We start from the raw sequence: 23,725 nt of genomic DNA, 5'->3' as shown, positions 1-23,725 counted from the left end.
TATGGTCAAATAATCCCTCATAATGTGTCTGAAATTAAAATTAGGTAGGCATGCTGCATGACAAACTTGAAAGTAAGTGTGTACGCTATATCCTTACTCTTCTTCAGAATGTTTGATCTGTTTTTGTAAAACATATATATTTCTGATACATTGGCATAAGCAAAATAATGTAGATAGATTGTTCAAAAATGAAAGATAATGCACCACAAAATCTTCTATAAGTACAGGCAAACTGATGCATCTAGAAAAGTTTTAAGGCATGGCAGGACTAGATATATCAAAGTTATATAAATTCTATGTTTCAGAAAATTAAAACCCTGACTCTTCTTTAAAATTTCTGATTTACAAAAACTTTGTTTTTCTGATATAAAAAAACAAAAAAACAATAGATATTTTTAAAAAATGAAAAAATAAATAATTAAAGTAATAGTGAAATATTTAAACTTTTTTCTGTAGTTTGGTGTAAACAAAAAATATTTGTTTAAAAAATAATTGCCCTTGAATATATAAGATATGTGCAACATGGTGGATATAGGACGTCTTTTCTGTTATACAAATTGAATGACCACATATTATATTGTTGTCACTAATTTGTGTTTTAGTTGTGTATGAGTTGTGCATTTATGTAATCCTATGACATGCAGTGTTGTCTGTTTACCTGTTTAATTTTGTAAAATTATTGTGAAATATAGCAAATGTTGTTTTATTTTTTTAATTTTGATCTAAAAGTGAAATAATATTTAAATGAAAAGAATTTAAATTTCCTTTCACAATATTTTTTTTAAAGATTTGCCATCATCATCTGTTAATTGTATCACATAAATATCCGCCCAATTACTAATTGGCTTGTGTTTACTAAAGGAAGATTTTAAAAGTAAAAAAATATTGTCCAAATTTTTTCATAGCTTTTGAATTTTTTGTTTGTTTGTATAACATACTCTATTTTAAATAACAAATGAGACTCTTTTGTCATCAGAAATTTTCAGACTTGGATTAACGAGGCTTCAGGAATTTTGATTTAAAAATTAACTCTTCCTTTTTTATTACAAATAAAACACTAAAAGTAGACATCTTTGATTGAGATAGTCAGCCTAAAAGGTTTATAGGATATCTACAGTGTACTCACTGCTCCTGGTACAAATATACATGCATGATATCACCCTATTCAAAAGTTTGAAAAAAATAAAGCAGAATAATGGTGAATTATAAGAAAAACATGAATTGCTGACTAGCGATAAGAATATAAAATTAAAATTACAATATTAATCATAAATACTTTTACAATTTTTTATGCGCAGGTAAGTATTCTAGTTGATGTAGAGGCAGCTATCTTAAATTTGGGATTTTGTACCATAGATTAAGGGTTTTTTTTTTCAACCACAAAAAAGGCTGTGGGTAAAAATATTTATTGGATAGACTGAAAGAGTATTTTTAAACAGATAAATGTTTTCTGTTGTAACAAACCATTCTATATCACTTCAGACACTGGTCAGTGCCCTACTAAGTATAGTACTGTGTGGACCAGGAGGTCCTATTTTCCCCGACAGTCTGACCATGCAGGGAAGTCAGCGTAGTGAACAGATCTGTCATACAACACCTCCATCATTCTGTAGTGCTGTTATCAAACTGGTGGCCATGCAGATGCAGGCTCTGGGGGTAAGTTTTCATACAACACCTCTATCATTCTGAAGTGCTGTTATCAAACTATTGGCCATGCAAATGCAAGCTCTTGGGGTAAATTTTACCAATGAAGAATTACCAAATTGAGAATCAAATTAAAAAAACTGTTGACCAGATGTGAGAGTTAAGAGTGTGTTAAATGAAAATATTTTTGAATATTCTGATCATGAATTACATTGAATGATTTAAATCATATTATGTTGTAATACTACCAAATCATGGTATGTCACATCCGGTTGTATACGAAAGTAGATCGAAAAAAATGTTCCCTTTAAGGTATCCGACCCATAATAAAGATTTACGGAAAATTTTCCGGAGTTTACCGAGGTGTCAATTTTTTCAACACCTCGGTATTTTCCGCCTAGTAAGCGAAAGTATAGTTATTATTTTTAAAATGACGATTAAAATATCAGAAAGGCTTAATTGAAGTATATTTTCATTAACTATAGAGTAAACGCTCATTTTTTCGAAAAATTGTCCAATTTTGACAATCCGGAAACAGAAGTTATGGTAAACAAATATGGACGACTCGGTCGGCTGCCAAGACAGACGAAGGCGTTTTACCAAAAAAAGTACGCCGATTTAAGTCTCTTCGTCTTATCGTGATGCAGAAATAATGTGTGCAGTTTAGATGCAACTGGTTGTCAAATATGTTGTACCGGCATAGGAAGATTAGTTGATAGAAGGAATGTAAACACATCACGCACTTGTCCTTTTCATCTGGCGATCTGCTCTGGGAGACGATTTGAATGGATCGTTCATTTTTATGTTTTAAAGTTCTGTATTCATATGTTAAGTGTATATCTGGATGGAATTGAACCGACTTCCTAATGGTTCCTATTACATGGAGAACCTAGTAAACCGAAAGGCCAAGCTGATGTCAAGCTTCAGTGTAAAACTTTGAGCAGGTGCCAGGTAATTTGCATTTACAAATCCAAACATTTTAAAACTTGAGTTGGACAACATTGTCATGTTAATTATGCCCCACTACACCAGCTTGTCTGGCAAAACAGCCGTTAGATGTCATAGTAATCTTAAACTAGATACATGTATGAAAAAAATTATTATTTAAAAAATAATCCAGGTCGGTCAGTTTATATGTTTGTAATACATTTGTAATTTAGGAACAAACACCCAAGTCAAGGCAAAAAACAAATACAAACATATTGATAACAATTGCAAGAAAGCATTAAACAAAAGTGCAGTAGAACTAAATAGGAAAACATGCATGCTATCAGACAATTGAGGGATTCAAGCCAAGGCTACCCTTCAACATGTTCAAAAGTTGAATTGCCATGCTACACATACAATGTACATGTATGATCATCATGTAGCATGAACCATCAATGGCTGTTAAACTTGTCACATTGACACAGACACTGCCACAACACTAATTAATTGATACATGTATATACTAGCATGACTATAGTAATATATATTTGATAATATCCATCTAAAAATCATCTGATAATTTAATCAGTATTTGATTAAAAGTCAAATGCTCATGTACATGATGTACAATGTAGGATACAAAGAAACATAAATGAAGAGCAAACAAACAATTGACCGTTCATACATGTATATATCTGGGAGTTTTTTCTGTTTAATTTCTATGAATGTAAGAAGAAGTTGATACTTTACATGTACAAAACAATGTACGTGTACTTCCCATTTTAATCTGATATCCATACTATACTTAATTTTTTTTATACAATAACTAGTCGAAAAATTTAAATACAGACAAATATTCAACGACTGAGCGAATAAGACACAAGTTCACCAAGGTGCATTGTCCCTGAGTAAATTTTCAGCGTTGTAAGGTCACAAGTTGTAAAGCTTTTCAATATGTGAATTCTTTGATTATTTATTCTTTTTATTACATCATGTACATTGGCAAATAGCATTTTTACAACTGATACGGTGCTTTTTGTCCGCGATTTGCTTTTTGTCCGCTTTTGCTTTTTGTCCGATTATTTTGCTTTTTGTCCGATACTTTTGCTTTTTGTCCGTTGCTTTTTGTCCGTTTTGCTTTTTGTCCGATAATTTTGCTTTTTGTCCGATACTTTTGCTTTTTGTCCGTTGCTTTTTGTCCGTTTTGCTTTTTGTCCGATAATTTTGCTTTTTGTCCGACACTTTTGCTTTTTGTCCGTTGCTTTTTGTCCGTTTTGCTTTTTAGCTCACCTGGACCATAGGACTAAGTGAGCTTTTCTCATTTTCTCATTATTCGTCGTCGTCATCAATTTTTACAAAAATCTTCTCTTCTGAAACTACTGGCAAAATTAAAGCAAACATGGCCAAAATCATCCTTAGGGTATTTAGTTTCAAAAAAGTATCCGATGACCCCGCCCAATAATTAAGATGGCCGCAATGTCTAAAAGAAGAGCATCGCATAAAATATAGATTTTGGCTTATAAATCTGAAACAAAACCATAGAGACAATCTAACAAGGGATAAGAACATTTCGCCTCATAAAATAATGTGGACCAGTCAGAACTTTTCATGTGGGACAATATGAGCTCTTAATTTAAAAAAAAAGTGGGACAATCAGGAATAAGCCCTACAGACTTGAGCAATTCTAAAATAAACACTGTTGATGTATCTCTTTTAAATTTTCTATTAAAAAGTGTTTTACATTGTTGAAAATGCTGTTGTGTTAACCAAAGTTTCCTTACTCTTTTTACTTGAATAACCTCGAACTTCCTCGTCATTTGGATATAGTTGCTAAATAATTCCGAAATGTATGGATTAATACAGTTTATCTAAATAAATAGCTACACATGTATTACGTAAACTTTGTGATAGTGTTCCAAAAATGAAGTTTGTTTGTTTGTTATATTTGTAATATTTGTAATGTTTAAGAAAAATAAAGTTGTTGGAAATATGACGAAAATATAACCAGACTTAAAAAAGTTTTTTTTTAACTGAAATGTTGCAAAATATTTTGGAGCGACTGTTAATCGGCCATTCGCATATAAGTGCAAATGGTGACTATATATCATTAGCGGGAAGAAGAAACTGCTAAATCTGTGCCTGTCCCAAGTCAGGAGCCTGTATATTCAGTGGTTGTCGTTTGTTTATGTGTTACATATTTGTTTTTTCATTTATTTTTTTGACATAAATAAGGCCGTTAGTTTTCTCGTTTGAATTGTTTTACATTGTCTTATCGGGGCCTTTTATAGCTGACTATGCTGTATGGGCTTTCCTCATTGTTGAAGGCCGTACGGTGACCTAATGCTGTTAATGTCTGTGTCATTTTGGTCTTTTGTGGATAGTTGTCTCATTTGCAATAATACCACATCTTCTTTTTTATAAGAATGCCAACTCCTCACACGTACAATTATTACTTCATTTTCTTTTTTTCACTCATCTAATTATTATATCTATTTTAATTCAATATTGTATCCATATAAATGTATATGAACGCTTACATATATATAATTATTGCGATATCATATATAAGAGAGAGGCAAAGTGTACCAAAGGATAATCACACTAAAAAGGGTTGAAACAAAACAACAAAGCCGCAGCTGAATGAAAAACAACAAGATACACAACAGTCCACAAAACAAATGGTACGAGAACACAATTAATTCGTAGTGCATTTCTTTTAGAACATAAATGAAAATTTAAAAAATCCCACCTGCGCTTTCTCAATGAAACTTTTACAGTGTGTTGTACTAATTTTGGGACAAATTATATCAAAATTATAGAAAACTTAATCGCGTCTAACTCAAAATATGGACAATTTTGTGTTTAGGGTGTCTTGAAATCTTTGACAGCTTCCGAAGTGCTAATTTTTAACCTTTTTCAGCTGGACCAAATCACTACTTTCCTGTAAAATTCTGGACCCAAATTTTTTTACAGTGTAATTTCACCCCCCCCTTACTTACAATGTGAGGCATTAAACAAGGAGAAATAAATTTGGAAGGGGTATAAAAATTATTGGCAAGTAACCCACTGTTATCACTAGGGACTAATAACGAAAATCAAGGGACGACAATTGTGGTCTCGGACGAAATCATTGAAATTTAAAATCTGAGCAACAAGAACCAATGCAACTGTGATGATGTATGGTTAACTGGAAGAGTAAGATAATCCTGCTCCGTCCATTAAGTTTTAAAAAAGTCATGTATTAAACTCAAACTCTCGAACACGTTGTCTTGGAAGATCTTTATTCCAAGGGGCTCCTTAATAGTTGCTTTTTGATAATCCTATAAGGAGTTTATAATTTAACTCCTTGCGAACACTTTCATAAGGAACGAAAATTCCCATCTGCATCTTTTTGAAAAGATTGCAAATATTGTTTAAATTAAATAGGGTATCCCATTTCAAACCCAGCGTCTCGGAAAATCTCATTTTAGGGCACTAGACAATGATTAAATGTAGTAATTCGATAATTATACATGGATTTCTCGCGAAAACATCGTTAAGGCGAAATTTAAAGTTTGTCTTGGCTGATTGAAGAAATTTCACAATAAAAACTGAAACGCAAAAACGCATAAAGATGTTTATTCAGGACAATAACTTATATAAAACAACAGCAGAAATACATATAATGTATCACCAATGGAGGTTGTAAAATACTGTAGGTGATACTTAAACGTAATGTTCTATTTATTTTTTTTTTTGTCGTTAAGGGGACTGGAGGGTATTAATCCATTATTTTTTAAATATACATGTAGGATTTTGCTTGTTTTTTCTATAAATGAACTTTTATCATATACTAAATAGAAAAATCAAATAAAAACATGGGGTTATCGTTCACTTAAGCTCACAATCTGCCCTCGAAGGAAGCAACCATTTTTGTTAAGGTACTTTTTTTTAAGTTGAACTAATAGGAGAAATAGAGAGATATATATATCCACACTGCCTTAAACATTCCCATGCCAAATTCAAGAGGTAGATCCAAATCGCGCAACACAAGAGGACGTGGACGTGGACGTGGCAGAGGTCATCATGAATAACTTGCTTTTTAATATTATACATATTACCATATCATTATGTTGACTTCCTTTAACATGTTTAAAGTCATTTACATATAATTTATATATACATGTACAACTTTATATATTTCTTCTTTTTTTCTGGGCTGATAAATTCATATTCTCATTTGAATAGATTTTTCAAATGAAACAGCCATTATGTGAAGAAGTCACACTATTACATGGTCATATATATGTAACCTCTGCTAGGTATAAAAGTTCGCCTTTTTTATTTTATTTCATTCATTTTTATTTTTAGTCTTCACATTTGAATCATACTTTTGATCTTGAATTAACCCAGGATATCAGGTTATTCAACCCAAATCAGTTTAATAGTTATTCAGTTAAAAGAGGATACATAGAAAAGAAATTATCTGTCATTATATCATAGACTATTTGTATTTAGAAAACCATTGTAAAAACTATCCTCTAAATAAATCTACTTATTTCAAATATTTACATTTCTGAATATTTTCCTTGTTGTCTCTTCCTTTTATTTAGAGACAAATTTTTATTATTTTTTTTTTATAGATAGAAAATCTATTCTATTATTTATACCAGATTTAATTGTATCAACCAAAATGCCAAAATCAAACCAATCATCTGTAAAATTTGGTTATTGGAATATAGGTGGCTTATTTTCAAAGGGCATGAATAAAGCAGAGGATCCCCTTTTTCTGAAACATATAGAGAATTACGACATTGTTTTTTTAGTCGAAACTCATGTGGGATATAATTCCCAAATACACAATATTGGTAAATTTCATTATCATCCAATATGTAGAAAATTATCAAATAATAACCGTCATTTTGGGGGTATAGCAATTCTACAGAAAAGTCACGTTAAACCTCATGTCAAAATATTGATTAACAGTAATCCAGATTATCAATGGATTAAATTAGAAAAATCCTTTTTTGGATTTAAAAGTGACCTATTTATTTGTGTACTGTACAACCCCCCTGTTACGTCTAAATATACCCAAGAACTCTCTTCTGATGTTTTTGAATGCATAGAAAAAGATATCTTTCAGTATAAAAAAATGGGTGAAATTTTGTTATGTGGAGATTTTAATGCCAGAATAGGCTCTGAAAATGACTTTATAGTAAACGATGATTCAAAATTTACTCCAATTTTTGATACATACCCTACTGACAAAAACATTATGACAAGAAAAAGTCGAGACCAAAAAATTGATCAAAGAGGCAAAGAAGTTTTGGATTTTTGCATTAGTAAACAAATAAGAATTTTAAATGGCAGAGTTCTTGGTGATACATTTGGTAATTTTACTTGCTATACCCCCAATGGTGCAAGTGTGGTTGATTATGTTGCTGTGTCGGAAGAAATTCTTGAAAATGTACTGTATTTTAAAGTATCCAGATTTATTCCCACATTATCTGATTGTCATTGTAAACTTGAGTGGGAATTATCTGCAAAATATTGTGTTCCTGGAGAAAATGATATTCCAATCCAGTTGAAAAATATGACACCTAATTATATCTGGACTGACTGTTCAGCAATAAAATTTCAAGAAACACTTTCTTCAGATACGCTACAAAACTACATACTAGAATTCAACAACAGCACAATTCAATTTACTCAGACATCAGTAGATGAAGCATCATCAAAACTTTCAAACATCTTTTTATCAGCAGCAAATCTATCACTTAAACGACCTTTAAAAAAACACACAAACAAACAAAAAAACAAAAAGTGGTTTGACGCAAGTTTACAACAAGCTCGAACTAACTTGCTTAATTATGGAAAAATTTATTCAAGATTTCCATATGATCCAATTATCAAAAATCACTTTTATAAACTGAATCGTGAATACTCCAAACTAAGGAAATATAAATACAAACAATACAAACAATCATTGATTAGTCAGCTGGACTCCTTGCACGAAGAGAATCCAAAACTGTATTGGAACTTAATTAATGAACTACAGGAAAAAAATGAAACTAAAAAAAAATGTGGAGTACAACCATCAACTTTGATATCACATTTCCAAAAGTTGTCACAACTGAAAGGTGAATTTCAAAGTAGATATACAGAGCTATGTGAAAAACTGAAACAGTTAGAAAACTCAAAATGTTTCAACGAGTTGGACTCCGTTATCACTGAGTCTGAAATATCCAAAGCCATTTCACACTTAAAATGCAATAAATCATCAGGCTTGGATAACATTAGTAATAATATGATAAAGAATGGACAGACTTTCCTTTTAAAAAGTTTTCAACAGATGTTTAATACTTGTCTGTCTTCAGGTATATACCCAACATCTTGGGCTGAAGGTTATATTACACCAATTTTTAAAAGCAACGATACAAGTGACCCTAACAATTATAGAGGAATAACAATAACAAGTGCAATTGGAAAGCTTTTTAATAGAATATTAAGTCTAAGACTGGACAAATTTCTTCAGGAACATAATATTATACATGATAGTCAAATTGGATTCACAAGGAAAGCCAGAACTGCAGATCATATGTTTATTTTAAACTGTCTTATTAACAAATACTGTAATTCAAAAGAAGGTAGACTGTTTGCCTGTTTTGTTGATTTTCAGAAGGCTTTTGATACTGTTATACATACAGGGATCAAGATTAAACTACTAGATATTGGGGCTGGGTCTTATTTTTATAACATTATTAAAAGTATGTATGAAATTAGCAAATCATGTGTCAAAATTCAAAATCAAGTAAGTGATTTTTTCCCATTAGATATTGGAGTCAAACAAGGTGACAACCTCAGTCCGAATTTATTCAAGATATTCATAAATGATTTGCCCAGATATTTGTCAGATACTAGAGACCCAGTTAATGTCAATGACAAAGATCTACATTGTTTAATGTATGCTGATGATATTGTTTTATTATCTACATCAGCTGAAGGACTACGAGAAAAGCTGGGAATGCTTGATAAATTTTGCAAAGATTGGTGTCTCAATGTGAATACTAATAAGACAAAGGTGCTGATTTTCAACAAGGCAGGCAGACATGTAAAACAGATATTCACATTTCAGAATATAAATCTGGAATGTGTTTCAAAATACAAATACCTAGGTTTATATTTAAGCTCATCTGGTTCATTCAGTTATGCTCAAAATGAACTATACAAAAAATCCCTGAAAGCTCATTTCAAATTAAGGAAAGATCTTTTATCACTTAATCCTGATGTAAAAACAAGTATTCATGTTTTTGACCACACTGTAAAACCTATTTTATTATATGGTAGCGAAATATGGGGGATGTTTAATTCTCTTTCCTCTAAATGTAAGAAGGAAGATATATCTTTTGAAAAACTATATTCAGGTTTACCCTGTGAGAAACTTCATATAAAATTTTGTAAATTTATACTTGGGGTACACAAGAAAACAACAAATGCTGCAGTGTTATCTGAACTTGGAAGATTTCCAATATATTTTAATATTATAAAAGGAATGTTATTGTACTGGTATAGATTAGAGAATTTAGGTAATAATTTTCCTCTATTAAAAGAGGCATATACACAATCAAAGACACTACATCACATGAATATAACATCATGGTATGGTTCAATAAATGTTGTTTTTAAAATACTTGGTATTGACTATACAAATGCCGTTAATGCTCCATTTTGTGAATCCTTATACAAATTTAAGAAATATATACAAACCAAGCTATCAATATTGTTTATTAGCTGTTGGAAAAAACAAATAGATAAATTTTCAGACAGTAAACTGAAAACCTACCTTTTATATAAAACAAATTTTGGTTTTGAAAAATATCTAACATTGATCAAGAATTTTGAACTTAGAAGAAGTTTTACTAAATTACGTGTATCTTCTCATAGATTGCAAATAGAATTAGGTAGATATCAGGGTATTCCCCGAATTAACAGAATATGTAATAAATGTTCTTCCAATACTGTCGAAGATGAGGCTCATTTTCTATTTGATTGTAACAAATTTGAGGATGATAGAAATTGTATGTTAGCTAGTATTGCACAATATAATTCTTATTTTAATCATATGAACAGTCAAAGCAAAATTATCTGGTTATTTAGTGTAGAAAATGTTGAGTTACTTAAAATAATATGTAATTTTATATACAAACATCTTCCTTAGTGAAGATTAGTTAAAGGAAATCTATGTGTGTATATACATTTGATTGGACATAGAAAATTATATTCATCTGAATATCACAAACATACTAGCCGATTAAAAAAAAAAAATAATTGTTAAGATATATTATTTATTCAAATGTTCTCTTATATCCTTGAGGCATCGTCCCCTGGTATCAACTGCATTCAAGTTACCTATGATGCTTCCTTGTTTGCTTTTGATACAGGTAGGAAAGAGACATTTACACACATTTTACATGCCTATGGCCCATAAGGTATCGCCCCCTGGTGTCAGCTGCCTTTAGGAAACCATAATGCTTTCCTATTTGCTGCTGACACAGGATGAGTCATGGACATGTTTAATTTCTACTTTCTTTTTGGCTAATTATTATATATTTAATTGATCCAACTTTTTGTGTACTATACATATGTGGATATCTATTTTTCTTTTTTTCTTTTTGGGCTGCTTGTTTGTTATCTATATCAACCACACTTGCAATAAAATGCATTAGTATTAAAAAAAAAAAAACATACTATAGATTCTTTATCTACGTATTCTTTAAGAACTTAAATAGTTCTCGTTTAACTTTTTTTTTTTTTTATTATCTCATTGTTTGTATTGTATTATGAAAAAATTATTGATGTTGTAATGTTTATGCCCTTTGGGGCCCATAATTGGAAATAAAAATATCTTATCTTAAAATATCTTATCTTATATCGAAATAAAAAAAGAACTAAATTACAGAAATCGATTTAATTTTACAACTGTTTAGTTTACGTAAAGCATATTTGAAAAATATCTATAGGTCACCGATGAGTTGAAAAAGACATTTTAATTCTAATGCCAAAACAAAATGTCATTATTGCACTAAAGGGAGACAATTTGGAGCTTTTACAGTGATATAAACATTTGAAAAATAAATCTGAGGCCAAAATCATTCGATTTTTTGGGTTGATTTTTGAGCCAATTCATAAAGTTATAACTAAAAGTGTAATAAATAAAATTTGTAATGAAAACAAAAATGATAAAATTTTTGCTGAAATTACCCTCGAGCCTCCGAAAGAGCAAGTATTGCACAAAAAAAAGGAATCATCCTTTAACGGAAACAACTCTTGAAATCATCGGCTATTCGTCGATGACTAAAGGCTATTCATTTCTGAAATCTAAATTTTGTTTTGCTGTTCTGAGTGTTCAAGATGTTACATGAAGCTAAAATATTGGTAAAACATTTGAAAAAATACTGATCTGTATAAAATTTACACAAAAGTAAACGAATGAAAGCCACTGGAATGCAGTCCAGGACTCAGATAAATAAGCACATTTAAACAAGAGTGCACACACTGAAATGAAACTGCCACATAAACTTAACATTAACCAAGATAGCTAAACAAAGACCAAATGAATTATGAAAATGAGGTAAAGGTCAGACGAACCATACCAGGCAGACATGAACAGCTAACAATTCTTCGATACAACAAATATACTTGACCTATTACTTATAGTTTAAGAAAAACAGACCAAAACACAAAAACTTAACACTGTGCAATGAACCGTGAAATTGAGGTCATGGTCAAATAAAACCTGGGAGACTTATATATAGATCATAAGATATTTTCATGCACCAAATATAGTGACCTTTGGCATATAATATTAGATAAAAAGACCAAAACTCAAAAACTGAACTTTGACCACTGAACCATGAAAATGAGGTCAAGGTCAGATGATATCTTCCCGCTAGACATGTACACCTTACAATCATTCCATACAACAAATATTGTAGACTCATTGCATAAAGTATGAGAAAAACAGACCAAGACAGAAAAATTTAACTATAACCACTGAACCGTGAAAATGAGGTCAAGGTCAGATGACACCTACCAGTTGGACATGTACACCTTACAGTCCTTCCATACACCGAATATACTAGCCCTGTTGCTTATAGTATCTGAGATGTGGACTTGACCACCAAAACTTATTCTAACCTTTGTTCACTGATCCACGAAATGAAGTTAGGTCAAGTGAAAACTGTCTGACGGGCATGAGTATCTTGCAAGGTACGCACATACCAAATATAGTTATCCTATTACTTATAATAAGAGAGAATTCAACATTACAAAAATTCTGAACTTTTTTTTCAAGTGATCACTGAACCATGAAAATGAGGTCAAGGACATTGGACATGTGACTGACAGAAACTTCGTAGCATGAGGCATCTATATACAGAGTATGAAGCCTCCAATTCTTCCACCTTCTAAAATATTAAGCTTTTCAGAAGTTAACTTACGCCGCCGCCGCCGCCGCCGGATCACTATTCATATGTCGAGCTTTCTGCAACAAAAGTTACAGGCTCGACTAAAATGACAGGTTATATGAACTGAGTGGCAATAAAAGCACAAGTCTAACACTTGCTTTTTAAAAAATTAAAATCTCTATTTAAAATGGTCATCTTTAAACAAACAAAAATTGAATATGAAAATTTACAATTCCAACAATAGATCGATATTAAGGATGTACTTAGGTGAGGTTTTGGAAGTTGGTGTCATATGTTCGAACTCCTTGGGTTTTTTCCATCAATACATGGTTAGATATTTTGCCCCATAACACCCATTTTTCTTTTCATAAATGACTTCAATAGCTCATAAAAGGTCATTTTCCAAAATTTAAGCAGATTCTTAATTTTTGTTCTTTCGATTTGAAACCCAAATAATACCAATGTTAATGTAAGGTAAAAGTCCGAGTCAGCCTTTTCCCGCCAATTTTTAAAACTCAAATAACTCGAAAAGGAGCTCCATGACCTATCAATATTTTTAGCTTATTTTGTTCCATAGCTGATGCTCATTCAACATGTAGTATCAATTTTAATTTCTTAATTTTTTAAATTTCACCTAAGTACATCCTTAAGACGAAGTGTACGTAATTGCACGCCTCTAGCGGAATACGGGATTAAAAACGTTCGTCGTTAGTTACGCAAGTTATCTCCCTTACTCCAAGAAAGGACACACGAAAGAGAAACTACTTTCTTCGGTCTATAATGAATCCAACAAGCACGCCTGTGCTGTCTTTAACCTCATAGAAATTATCTAAATAACTCCAATTAGAAATCACAGCATTCTGTACGTTGTTCTGTGTGCAGCCTGACTTAAAAACATTGTTTTAGACGCGTAGGAGAAGGCATTTCGTGTTTATGATATCAACAGAAAGAAAAAACGCCTCACAACAAAATTATAAACAAATAAACAAATAAACATGTAACAATTTTTCTTCTATTGATATCAAATTAATTAAAATGAAACCTGAATTGACCCAACAATATCGTTTTAAAAAGCCGTAGTCTTGAACGAAAAACACAGTACTCAACGTAAAGTTTTATAATAGGTTACACATAATTAATGAAAGACGTGTGAATTTAATTGTTTAATTAAAAAGACGTTGAAATGTTCGTATTTTGTGCAATTGAAAATTTAAGGACAGGATTTATATTCATATAAGAAATCAGACGATACCAAGAGAATAATTTGACCACTTGTGCAAAACTACCAGTCGGAAGAACAAAAACGGAAAACAAACAAAAAATAAACAAATTATGCCCCAAAAATTACTCATTAACTTAAAAATTTTCTTACTCTAACATTTATCTTAAAATAAGTAAAAATTATGTCATTCAACTCCCAGTTTTCAACTTTTCTACATGTGCAGAAAATAAACAGGTGTCTTCTATTCCGTCCGCAATTTATGGGAAAACTAAATCTAAATTTAGAACCATTTTGAAATTGAAAGTACACATGTAAGATAAAATATAACATGTCATTTCTTCTTTCACAAATTCCAATTTCGAAGAGATATATAGCGAAATCTGTTTTCTTTTATTGTGCCTGTGTGCATCATTCAAAATTAGAGAATGTAATTTTGAAGTATCAAGTCTCAATCCAAGATTATGAATGAATAAAATATAGAATTACGGTGGGGGGGGGGGGGGGGGTATGACCTTTATCGGAACTCCGGGATCGGGTGTTTTTAAGCTCGGGATTTCGGGATTGACCCTTTCGGGATCCGGGAATTCTATTTCCGAATTTCGGGTAGTTGGGATTTAAATTTTTTTTTAATTCGGGACCTGGCCGGATTTCGTGTTTTTAAGCCCGGGATTTCGGGATCTGGATCCTTCCTTCCCTCCTCCCTCTATTATGGTTAAAGAAAAAAGGTCAGGGAAGTTTTGTGATACTTGTAACTGCAATTTAATATTTAGTGGAATGAGAGGTGAAATGTGTTCAGACTATTACATTTCGATTTTTTTTTTTAATTTAACCAAAGTTTACTGCAAGGGGTGTTTAACGACCTCGATGATTATCCATGAGGATCTCGCACTCGGTCAGCTCTAGGTTTTCACCTAGTTCATGATCATACAAGAATTGAGAAGCCTGTGGTTTACTAGTCTTATAATATGAGACTTTGGAGTTCATATAATTTACATTCAACGTTTTTATCGAATATTTCAAGGCTTTTTGACTATCAATGTTGATCCCCTCTTCCAATTGATTGGATAAAATGAATGGATTGCCGCCCCTATTTCTAACTGAAGACCTATAAACTGACTGGTATTCCAATTTGTTAAAAGAAATAATTGGTATCTCTATTGATTCAATATCGTAATGCCGAAAAACAATCATTTGTTTCCACGAATTCCGAACAGCTAGAAATATATTCCCGAGTTTCAATTTGAGTAACTCGAATAATTCAAGCCCTTTCCATGTCCGATTTTCTCCCACACGAGAAATGTAGCATTCGTACATCAGCTGAATAAAACGACTGAATTATTCGGGTTACAATTTGTGTAGATCCCGAATGCACATAAAAGTAAAGGTCCAGTCCGACTTTCGGAATGGACTGTTGTAGATTTCAGGTTGATTTCTAGAAATAAAAATCATACAAAAATGTTTCACGCAAATATTTGTCTTCAGACGTGTAAAGTTATACAACGGTTACTAGCCGGTTTGGATTGTGATAAAAAGAAGCGCATGCAATGCATAAAATATATAATGTCGTGGCTCAGGGATGTGTTGAATTATAGAAATGCTTGTGCGGCACAAAGATTAGATTAATTTACCCAAATGTACTAAGAATTACCACACAACTTAAATTTACTTAAATATTGATTTGTTATCCTGTGCCAGACAGATGGCTGATATTCTGAGAAGAGACCTTGACGAAATGAAGTTTTATGGGAACAAAGATTTTGAAAACACGTTGCAGTGTTTAGATTTTAACAAAAAATAAGGCACCAAAGTCGAAAATAGTTCTAGTTCATAATGAAGAAAATGTCAACCGTTTTCTAGCTTGGCGATCTCCGCACGCACCCGAATATAATAGACAAATACAATACAATAGTACACAAAACGTAGCATAAAGAACTAAAGACCGAGCAACACGAACTCCAACAAAACAGTATATATATATATTTCATACAAGTATAGGACTATATGAAGCGTCGTAACTGTTGCGGCGACGTCAATAACGTTGTCGTTGTTTTTTGTTTTTTTACACTCAAGATTCAACTTTAACAGGGTATAGCTTGAAAAGTAGCACGGTTGCTAAGGACTTTCTTTGCACCAATCGATTCCTCAGACATTTTAGAATCGTCTCATAAATTTAAAAAAAAATCGATTGTCTAATATGATAGAAAATCTTGGAAATGTAACAATTCCTGCCGAATTTCACGATTTTCCCTATATATCCTTTGTAATTTTGGTGTATGATGCTGGTAACTTCAACAGCTCGTATCTCAAAAACGAAAACGGTTACCCCCTTTTTTTATTTTATTTTCCGATTTATTTTTACAAGCAGAATCTACATGTAAAATTTAAAAAGAATCCATTGTGTAGTTTAATTACGTACACTTCGCCTTAAACAGAAATGTTTCATTATCATTTTTCGGCTACAATTGGTATATGAACCATCCAAATGTCAAAATATCAACATAGAGTATTTACAAAGAATGTTTCTGTTATGTTGTGCAACTAAATCTCTACAGCAAATGGTAGTGACAACACTAGATGTTAATTAGGATCCAGCGAAAAGCCAGGCTTTTGCCCACGAAGGCAGCAAATTGTCGGTGTGACTATCGCTGACGGCTTTTGGTAACACACGATATGGTTGTTGGTCATGTTGTTATCACCAAGGGAAGGTCATCGTGCTCTTAATTTCCACACAAACTGATATAGCTCCAAAGGTTTAACAATGAACACCAATGGACACTCATGTCAATTGGAAGGCCACGCGGAATCAATATCGGAGATGTTAAAGACAAATGCATCGGTCATGCTGGGCTTTTGTTGCTTAATGTCTAAATGGACATGGCCTATAATTAAAATATCCTTTTGCGGAATTTGTGGATTATTTGGTCAACTGTATACAGTCTACGAGCAATTGCATCCTGGGAAAAGCCTCATTAGATAAACCCCAATTTGTTTGTAATTGGTTGTCAGAAAGACCTGGCATATAGTCTTATATTTATTGAACTTACTTACTTACAATAAGGGATAAGCCAGCGAGTAAGTCAGCAAAGGGTTAGGGAAGTACCTTGGTATATAAAAAAGTCGAAATAAACAATTGCCGGCTGGCCAAGAGATTCTCCACGTGGGGTATGATGCCAGAGGTAGAAGTAGGCATTGCCTTAAAAAAGGCACATATCACTTAGGCCCAAGACCCGTACGAGTTTGACAACAATGAATTAAAAGGGTAAGGTGGTACCTCTGTTTGCAACAAAGTCGAAATACACTTTAATAATTGCCGGCTGGCCAAACTAAAAGATTCTCCACGTAGGCCATTTTACCAGAGATAGAGGAGGGCATTGCCATACAAATTTCTTATAGCACTTATGCCCTAGACCCGTACGAGTTTGACAATAATGAATCAAAAGGGGGAGATGGTACCTCTGTTTACAACAAAGTCGAAATAAAGTATTGCCGGCTAGCCAAACTAAGAGGTTCTCCACGTAGGCCATTTTACCAGAGATAGATATGGTAATTGCCTTTAAAATGGCATATAACACTAATTCCAAAGACCTGTACGATTTTGCCTGCAAGGGGTTAAAAATAAAAGGTGTTACCTTTGTTTACAACGAAGTCGAAATAAACCTCTACCTCTGGTATAATGATCCACGTAGAGAATCCCGGAGTTTGGCCTACCGGCTACAGTTATTTTGACTTTAATGTGAACAGAGGTACCACCTCCTCATTTTAGCTCTTTACTGACAAACTCGTACGGGTATATGCCATATAAGTGCTATAGGCTATTTTAAAGGCAATGACCACCTATACCTCTGGTAGCATGGCCCATGTGGTGAATCTCGTAGTTTGAACAGCCGGCAATATTTCATAACGACTTTGCGATATACTAGAATACCCTCCTTTCCTTTTGCTGGCATAAGTGCTATAAACCATTTTAAAGGCAAGGCCCACCTCTACCTCTGGTATCATGATAAACGTGGATCATCTTTTATTTTTGGCCATCCGGCAATAGTTTATTTCGACTTTGTTATATACCAGGGAACCCTCCTTACCCTTTGCTGACAAACTCGTACAGATCAATGGAATAAGAAGTATGGGCCATTTTAGATGCAATGTCCACCACTACCTTTGTTATAATGGCCTATGTTGAGAATTTCTTTGTTTGGCCAGCCGGCAATAATTCATTTCGACTTCGTTGTAAACATAGATACCACCTCCCCCTTTTAACACTTTGCTGAAGCACTGGTACGGGTCTACGGCATAAGTGGCCATTTTTGAGGCTATGGCCACTTCTACCTCTGGTATCATGGCCCATGTGGAGAATCTCTTCGTTTAGCCAGCCAGCAATAGTTTATTTCGACTTTGTGATATACTTAGGTACCCCCCTTACCCTTTGCTGATTAACTTACACGGGTCTGGGACATACGTGTTATGGCTATGTTAGAGGTAATGCCTACCTCATCCTCTGATATAATACCCCGCGTATAGAATCTCTTAGTTAGGCCAGTCGGCTTAATTTATATTTTCGTTGTAAAAAGAGGCATCGCATACCCCCTTTAACCTTTTGCTGACAAACTCGTACAGGTCTAGGGCGTTAGTTTTATCAGCCATTTAAAAGGCAATGCACACATTTAACCTAGGATTAATGGCCAACTTGGAGAATCTCGTACTTAAGCAAGCCGGCAATAATTTATTTCGACTTCTTTGTAAACAGAGGTTCCAATTCCCTTTTAACCCTTTGATGATACCGCGTACTTCTCTAGGGAATAAGTGATTTAGGCCATTTTAGAGGCAATGACAACCTCTACCTCTGGTATCATGGCCCACGCGGAGAATCTCTTAGCCATCCAGCAATAGTTTAGTTCGACTTTATTATATACTAGGGTACCAACCTTACACTTTGCTGACTAACTCGTACGGGTCTAGGTCATACGTGCTCATGATCATTTTATAGAGGCAATCCCTTCCTCTACCTCTCATATTATGGCCCGCGTGGATAATTTCTTAGTTTAGCCAGCGGGCAACAGTTTATTTCAACTTCGTTATATACCGGGCTAATTCATCCCCCTTTTAACTCATTGTTGACAAACTCGTTCGGGTCTATAACATAAGTGCTATGAGCCATTTTTAAGAGAATGACTACTCCAACATCTAGTATAAGGGCGCACCTAAAAATGTCTTAGTTTGGGCAGCCGTCACTATTTTTGGTGGACTGTGTGATATACTAGAGTATTCCCCTTACCCTCTTCTGACCAACTCGTACGGGTCGAGGACATAAGTGCCATGGCCCATGGACCATTTAAGAGGCACTGCCTACCTATACCTCTGGTATAATGGCCAACGTGGAGAATCTCTTAGTTTGAAGAGCTGGCAATAATGAGGTTTATTTTTACTTCGTGATATACCGGCGAAACTCATGCCCCTTTTAATTCGTTGCTGATAAAGTCGTGTAGATCCAGGACATAAGTGCTATAAGCCATTTATAAGGGTTTGACTACCTCTTCTTCTGGTATAATGGCCTACCTGGAGTATGTCTTAGTTTAGCCAGCTTTCAATAGTTGTTTTTTAGACTTAGGGATATACAAGAGTATTCCCCTTGCCCTCTGTTGACCAACACCTACGGGTCTAGGATATTAGTGCTTCGAGCCATTTTAGAGGTAATGCGATATATTGTAAAAGACATGAAATTTCATGTACAAATCATTTATAATGTGAGTATGGTCTGTATTTAACTCCTAAAAGGACATGGTATTTTGTAGTTCAAAATGAAACCTGCCAAAAATATACACATTTTATATCGGACATAAAGCAAAATTATCGGACAAAAAGCAAAACGGACAAAAAGCAACGGACAAAAAGCAAAAGTTTCGGACAAAAAGCAAAATAATCGGACAAAAGGCAAAACGGACAAAAAGCAACGGACAAAAAGCAAAAGTTTCGGACAAAAAGCAAAATAATCGGACAAAAGGCAAAACGGACAAAAAGCAACGGACAAAAAGCAAAAGTTTCGGACAAAAAGCAAAATTATCGGACAAAAAGCAAAAGCGGACAAAAAGCGAATTGCGGACAAAAAGCACCGTATCATACAACAAATATTATTCTATTATAAAATGTATGTGTTTTTTAATATATGTCCAGTTTTCACTTTATTATATATGGTAAGACAATTTGTATTACAAACTAACAAACATCTTTTGTACATACATACAGTACATGTACATGTACAAATGATGTATATTGTACTGCTACATATATACATTCCTTATGATATCTATGTTCTATCAAAATGAAGAACATTTTTGTAACAGAAATTTATATTTCATTTTTTAGAGAAACCATCCTTGTTAAAGATGTGACATTAATCCCTCCAAACCTACAAAACACAATTGATCAGGTAAGTTGCAGATTATCTGAGATATTTTTGATTATCATCCCAAGAAATGTAGCATACATACATGTATTACTCTTCTTTCATTTATATGATCATGAAGATACATGTACCTTGCAATTTGTACAGTTGTATATGTATTTCTGCCATCTGTCACTGTTAATTTAAATGTACATTAGGGGTCAGTAAATAATCAAAACATGATACATGTATAAAGACTAATGGTGTGTATTTTCATAAACTAATACACAGGTTTTTTTTGTGTTCAGATTGATAGCAATTTTGTTGTCAATTGTTGTAGTGTCATTGATAAATGAATGAAATAAATGGTTGTACCTAAAATTATTTGAAACATGTCTGAACTTAACTTATATATAGATACAATTTACATTATATAACCAATTTTTATTTACATTTGTATATCTATATGTACATGTACATGATCAATGTATCAATGATGACAAGGAACTTTTTATTTAAATTTCAGAGATGCGTATTAACCTTGTTAATGACTGTGGAGAACTTATGCTACATTTACCTAATACACAGACAAACACAGATGGGCATAGGTAATAAATAGAGCAGTTTTCTAAGATACATGTTCATGTTTATTATTATATCATGTATATTATGCCGTGTCTCTAAAAAAGATAGATATGAAACATGAACACATATGTACATGTTCCATGTTTACATGTATTAGAGAGTTATCTAACCTGTTTAAAAGCTGATAACTACTTAGTACTATCAAAATTTTAGTCTATTTGTTTCTCTATTTGTCCATGATTTATCTTATAATTGATAGAATTTGAAAATTAAATCTATAAAGTTGGATAAAATATTCATAATGCTTGCATTGGTACAAAGCCATTTTGAAAATAAGAAGATGTGGTATGATTGCCAATATGAAAACTCTCCCCAATACATGTACTTCACATGGCATATAAAGGAACCACTTTAAGTCACCATACAACCTTAAACAATAAGACAAACCCATACTACATAATCAGCTATAAATTTAAACAATTCAAAGGAGAAGACTAAATACAACTACTGAATTATTGGTTATACAGCATTACAATACAACTACTGAATTACTGGTTCCTGACTTGGGACAGGCACATACAGAATGTGGCAGGGATAAACTAGATTGAACTTTATTAAAAAATTACCCATTATCAAACTTAAAATGCCTATTACTAAGTGAACTCAGATTACTCTGCTGTTTACATATTTGTTAAACTATAATTTGCTTCTTGTAGAAATTAGCCAGTGAGATCAAGATGCAGATATATCCACCAGATACCAAATGCCACACCAAAGCAGACATTTTCAAATGTTGAGAGACCTATGAATACATCTACATCCATCTTTGGACTTTGAAACAACTGATTGAGTATGTTAGCTAACATTTAATCAATTATGTTTGATCAGTGCTACACAACAGCCTGGGTTGATTTTGCTTTTTCCACCGGCCCACTCCAGCTATAATCTCTTTTTTGTTAAAATATTGATATCTAATGCTTATCTGCTTTTTTTCAATTGATTGTACTTGCAAGTCTTTTGATTAAACAAAAGAAATTGCAAGCCCACTCCTATGGGTGGGCAGAGTTGACAAGCTAGAAAGTTTGCCCACTCCCACTGTGGACGGGTGGACAAAGCAAAATCCACCTGAGCTGTAGTGTATATTTGAAAGTCAATGACTTCTATTAAAAAAAATAAAAAATAAATCTAGGACTTAACAATCTTTTTTTTAATACCCCTATTTATATACAAAAGAAGATGTCATATGATTGCCAAAGATACAACTCTCCACAAGAAACCTAGTGACACAGAAATTAACAGCTACAGGTCATTGTAAGGCCTTCAACAATGAGCAAAGCCCATACCGCATATTCAGCTATAAAAGGCACTGAAATGACAAATGAAATATTATGCATGGTGGGGGTGAAATAAAAAGTGTCTTCTGACCCCTGATCCCCCTACATTTATTTCTGGAACATCCCTCAGTGTTGCAACACATAAACACATTTGGTAGTCAGATTGCTTTCAACCATATACTATAGTGATAGTTTTCTTCTTCAGAATGTTAAATTTAAAAGTTTTAATTAATTTGTGATGAATTTTCTTTTTTACTTCCAGTTAGGCAAGAATGTTATCTCTCATATCAAAGAGATAGAATATGAAACTGGCAGCCAGTATTGATATAATGTGGTACTAATAGCTCCAATACCATCAGGGGCTGAAGACATAACAGGAATTGTGTGGGATTTGACCAACCTTAGACTAAAGAGAAAAGTTGTTGCTGCATTACAGATATTTTGAACTCAGCAATTTTTATTAATGTTTTTAATGTTAATTCTCTCTCTTATGAATAATATGATATCTATACTTGCAATGAGCATGAATTGAAAGTTCCTCATGTCTGTAAAACTGTTTTCCCTTGACATTGACCACATTTCATGGATCGGTGAAAAAGTTATGTACCCATGGTCAAGTCCATGTATCAGATTCAAAAAGCAATAGGTCTGCTTAATTTGGTATACTGTATGATTGATCCTGATCTCATTGTCATGCTTTATTGATCAATGTTAATATTCAAAAGATTTAATATTGATTGTACATTGTATATATATAGATATGATAATATTTATTTGTATCCTTTGAACCATCATGACCATGTTATACTTTCATGATAATGTACAAATAAATATTGAAATGTGATAGAGTTTATTAATATCATTGAAGAAGATTATTTCTATTATTTATTATGTGCATGAAGTAGAATAAACACTTTCTGAAATATTTCATGGGAGATAATTAACCTAACTGAGTTCAATGTTGAACAGGAATGATGGGGTATTTTTTAATGAGCTCTAGTTAATGCTGGTGTGAAATATAAGAAAATGCATCCTCAGTCCGAGCCCTAATACTGTCATGTGATGTCTGGTGCTGCACATTGGACAAAATCGAAAACATGTAGCAAAACCATAAATATTGTCCAACATGTTTAACCCCCCCACATTATGTATGTATGTGTCTGTCCCAAGTCAGGAGCCTGTTATTCAG

The 23,725-nt window shown here is 33.0% G+C and overlaps 2 protein-coding genes and 1 long non-coding RNA gene across 3 annotated transcripts in view; 2 read left to right on the top strand and 1 right to left on the bottom strand.

Moving 5' to 3' along the window:
• Window positions 1-23,725, bottom strand: part of LOC143062798 (uncharacterized) — a 528,850-nt gene that overhangs the window by 325,794 nt on the left and 179,331 nt on the right. The window lies entirely within an intron of this gene.
• Window positions 1-23,725, top strand: part of LOC143062788 (protein unc-80 homolog) — a 126,082-nt gene that overhangs the window by 76,311 nt on the left and 26,046 nt on the right. Inside the window, exon 47 of the mRNA XM_076234572.1 lies at window positions 1,483-1,656. Within this exon, the coding sequence (XP_076090687.1) occupies window positions 1,483-1,656 (174 nt within the window). The remainder of the gene's footprint in view (window positions 1-1,482; window positions 1,657-23,725) is intronic.
• LOC143062786 (uncharacterized) lies at window positions 1,957-22,808 on the top strand. The gene is made up of 5 exons (XR_012974844.1): window positions 1,957-2,595; window positions 20,599-20,662; window positions 21,144-21,225; window positions 21,919-22,052; window positions 22,799-22,808. It is a non-coding gene; the product is annotated as an uncharacterized LOC143062786 (long non-coding RNA).

The sequence above is a fragment of the Mytilus galloprovincialis genome, chromosome 2, assembly GCF_965363235.1.
Source record: "Mytilus galloprovincialis chromosome 2, xbMytGall1.hap1.1, whole genome shotgun sequence".
Lineage (NCBI taxonomy): Eukaryota > Metazoa > Mollusca > Bivalvia > Mytilida > Mytilidae > Mytilus > Mytilus galloprovincialis.
This window is presented reverse-complemented; position numbering and strand designations above follow the sequence as displayed.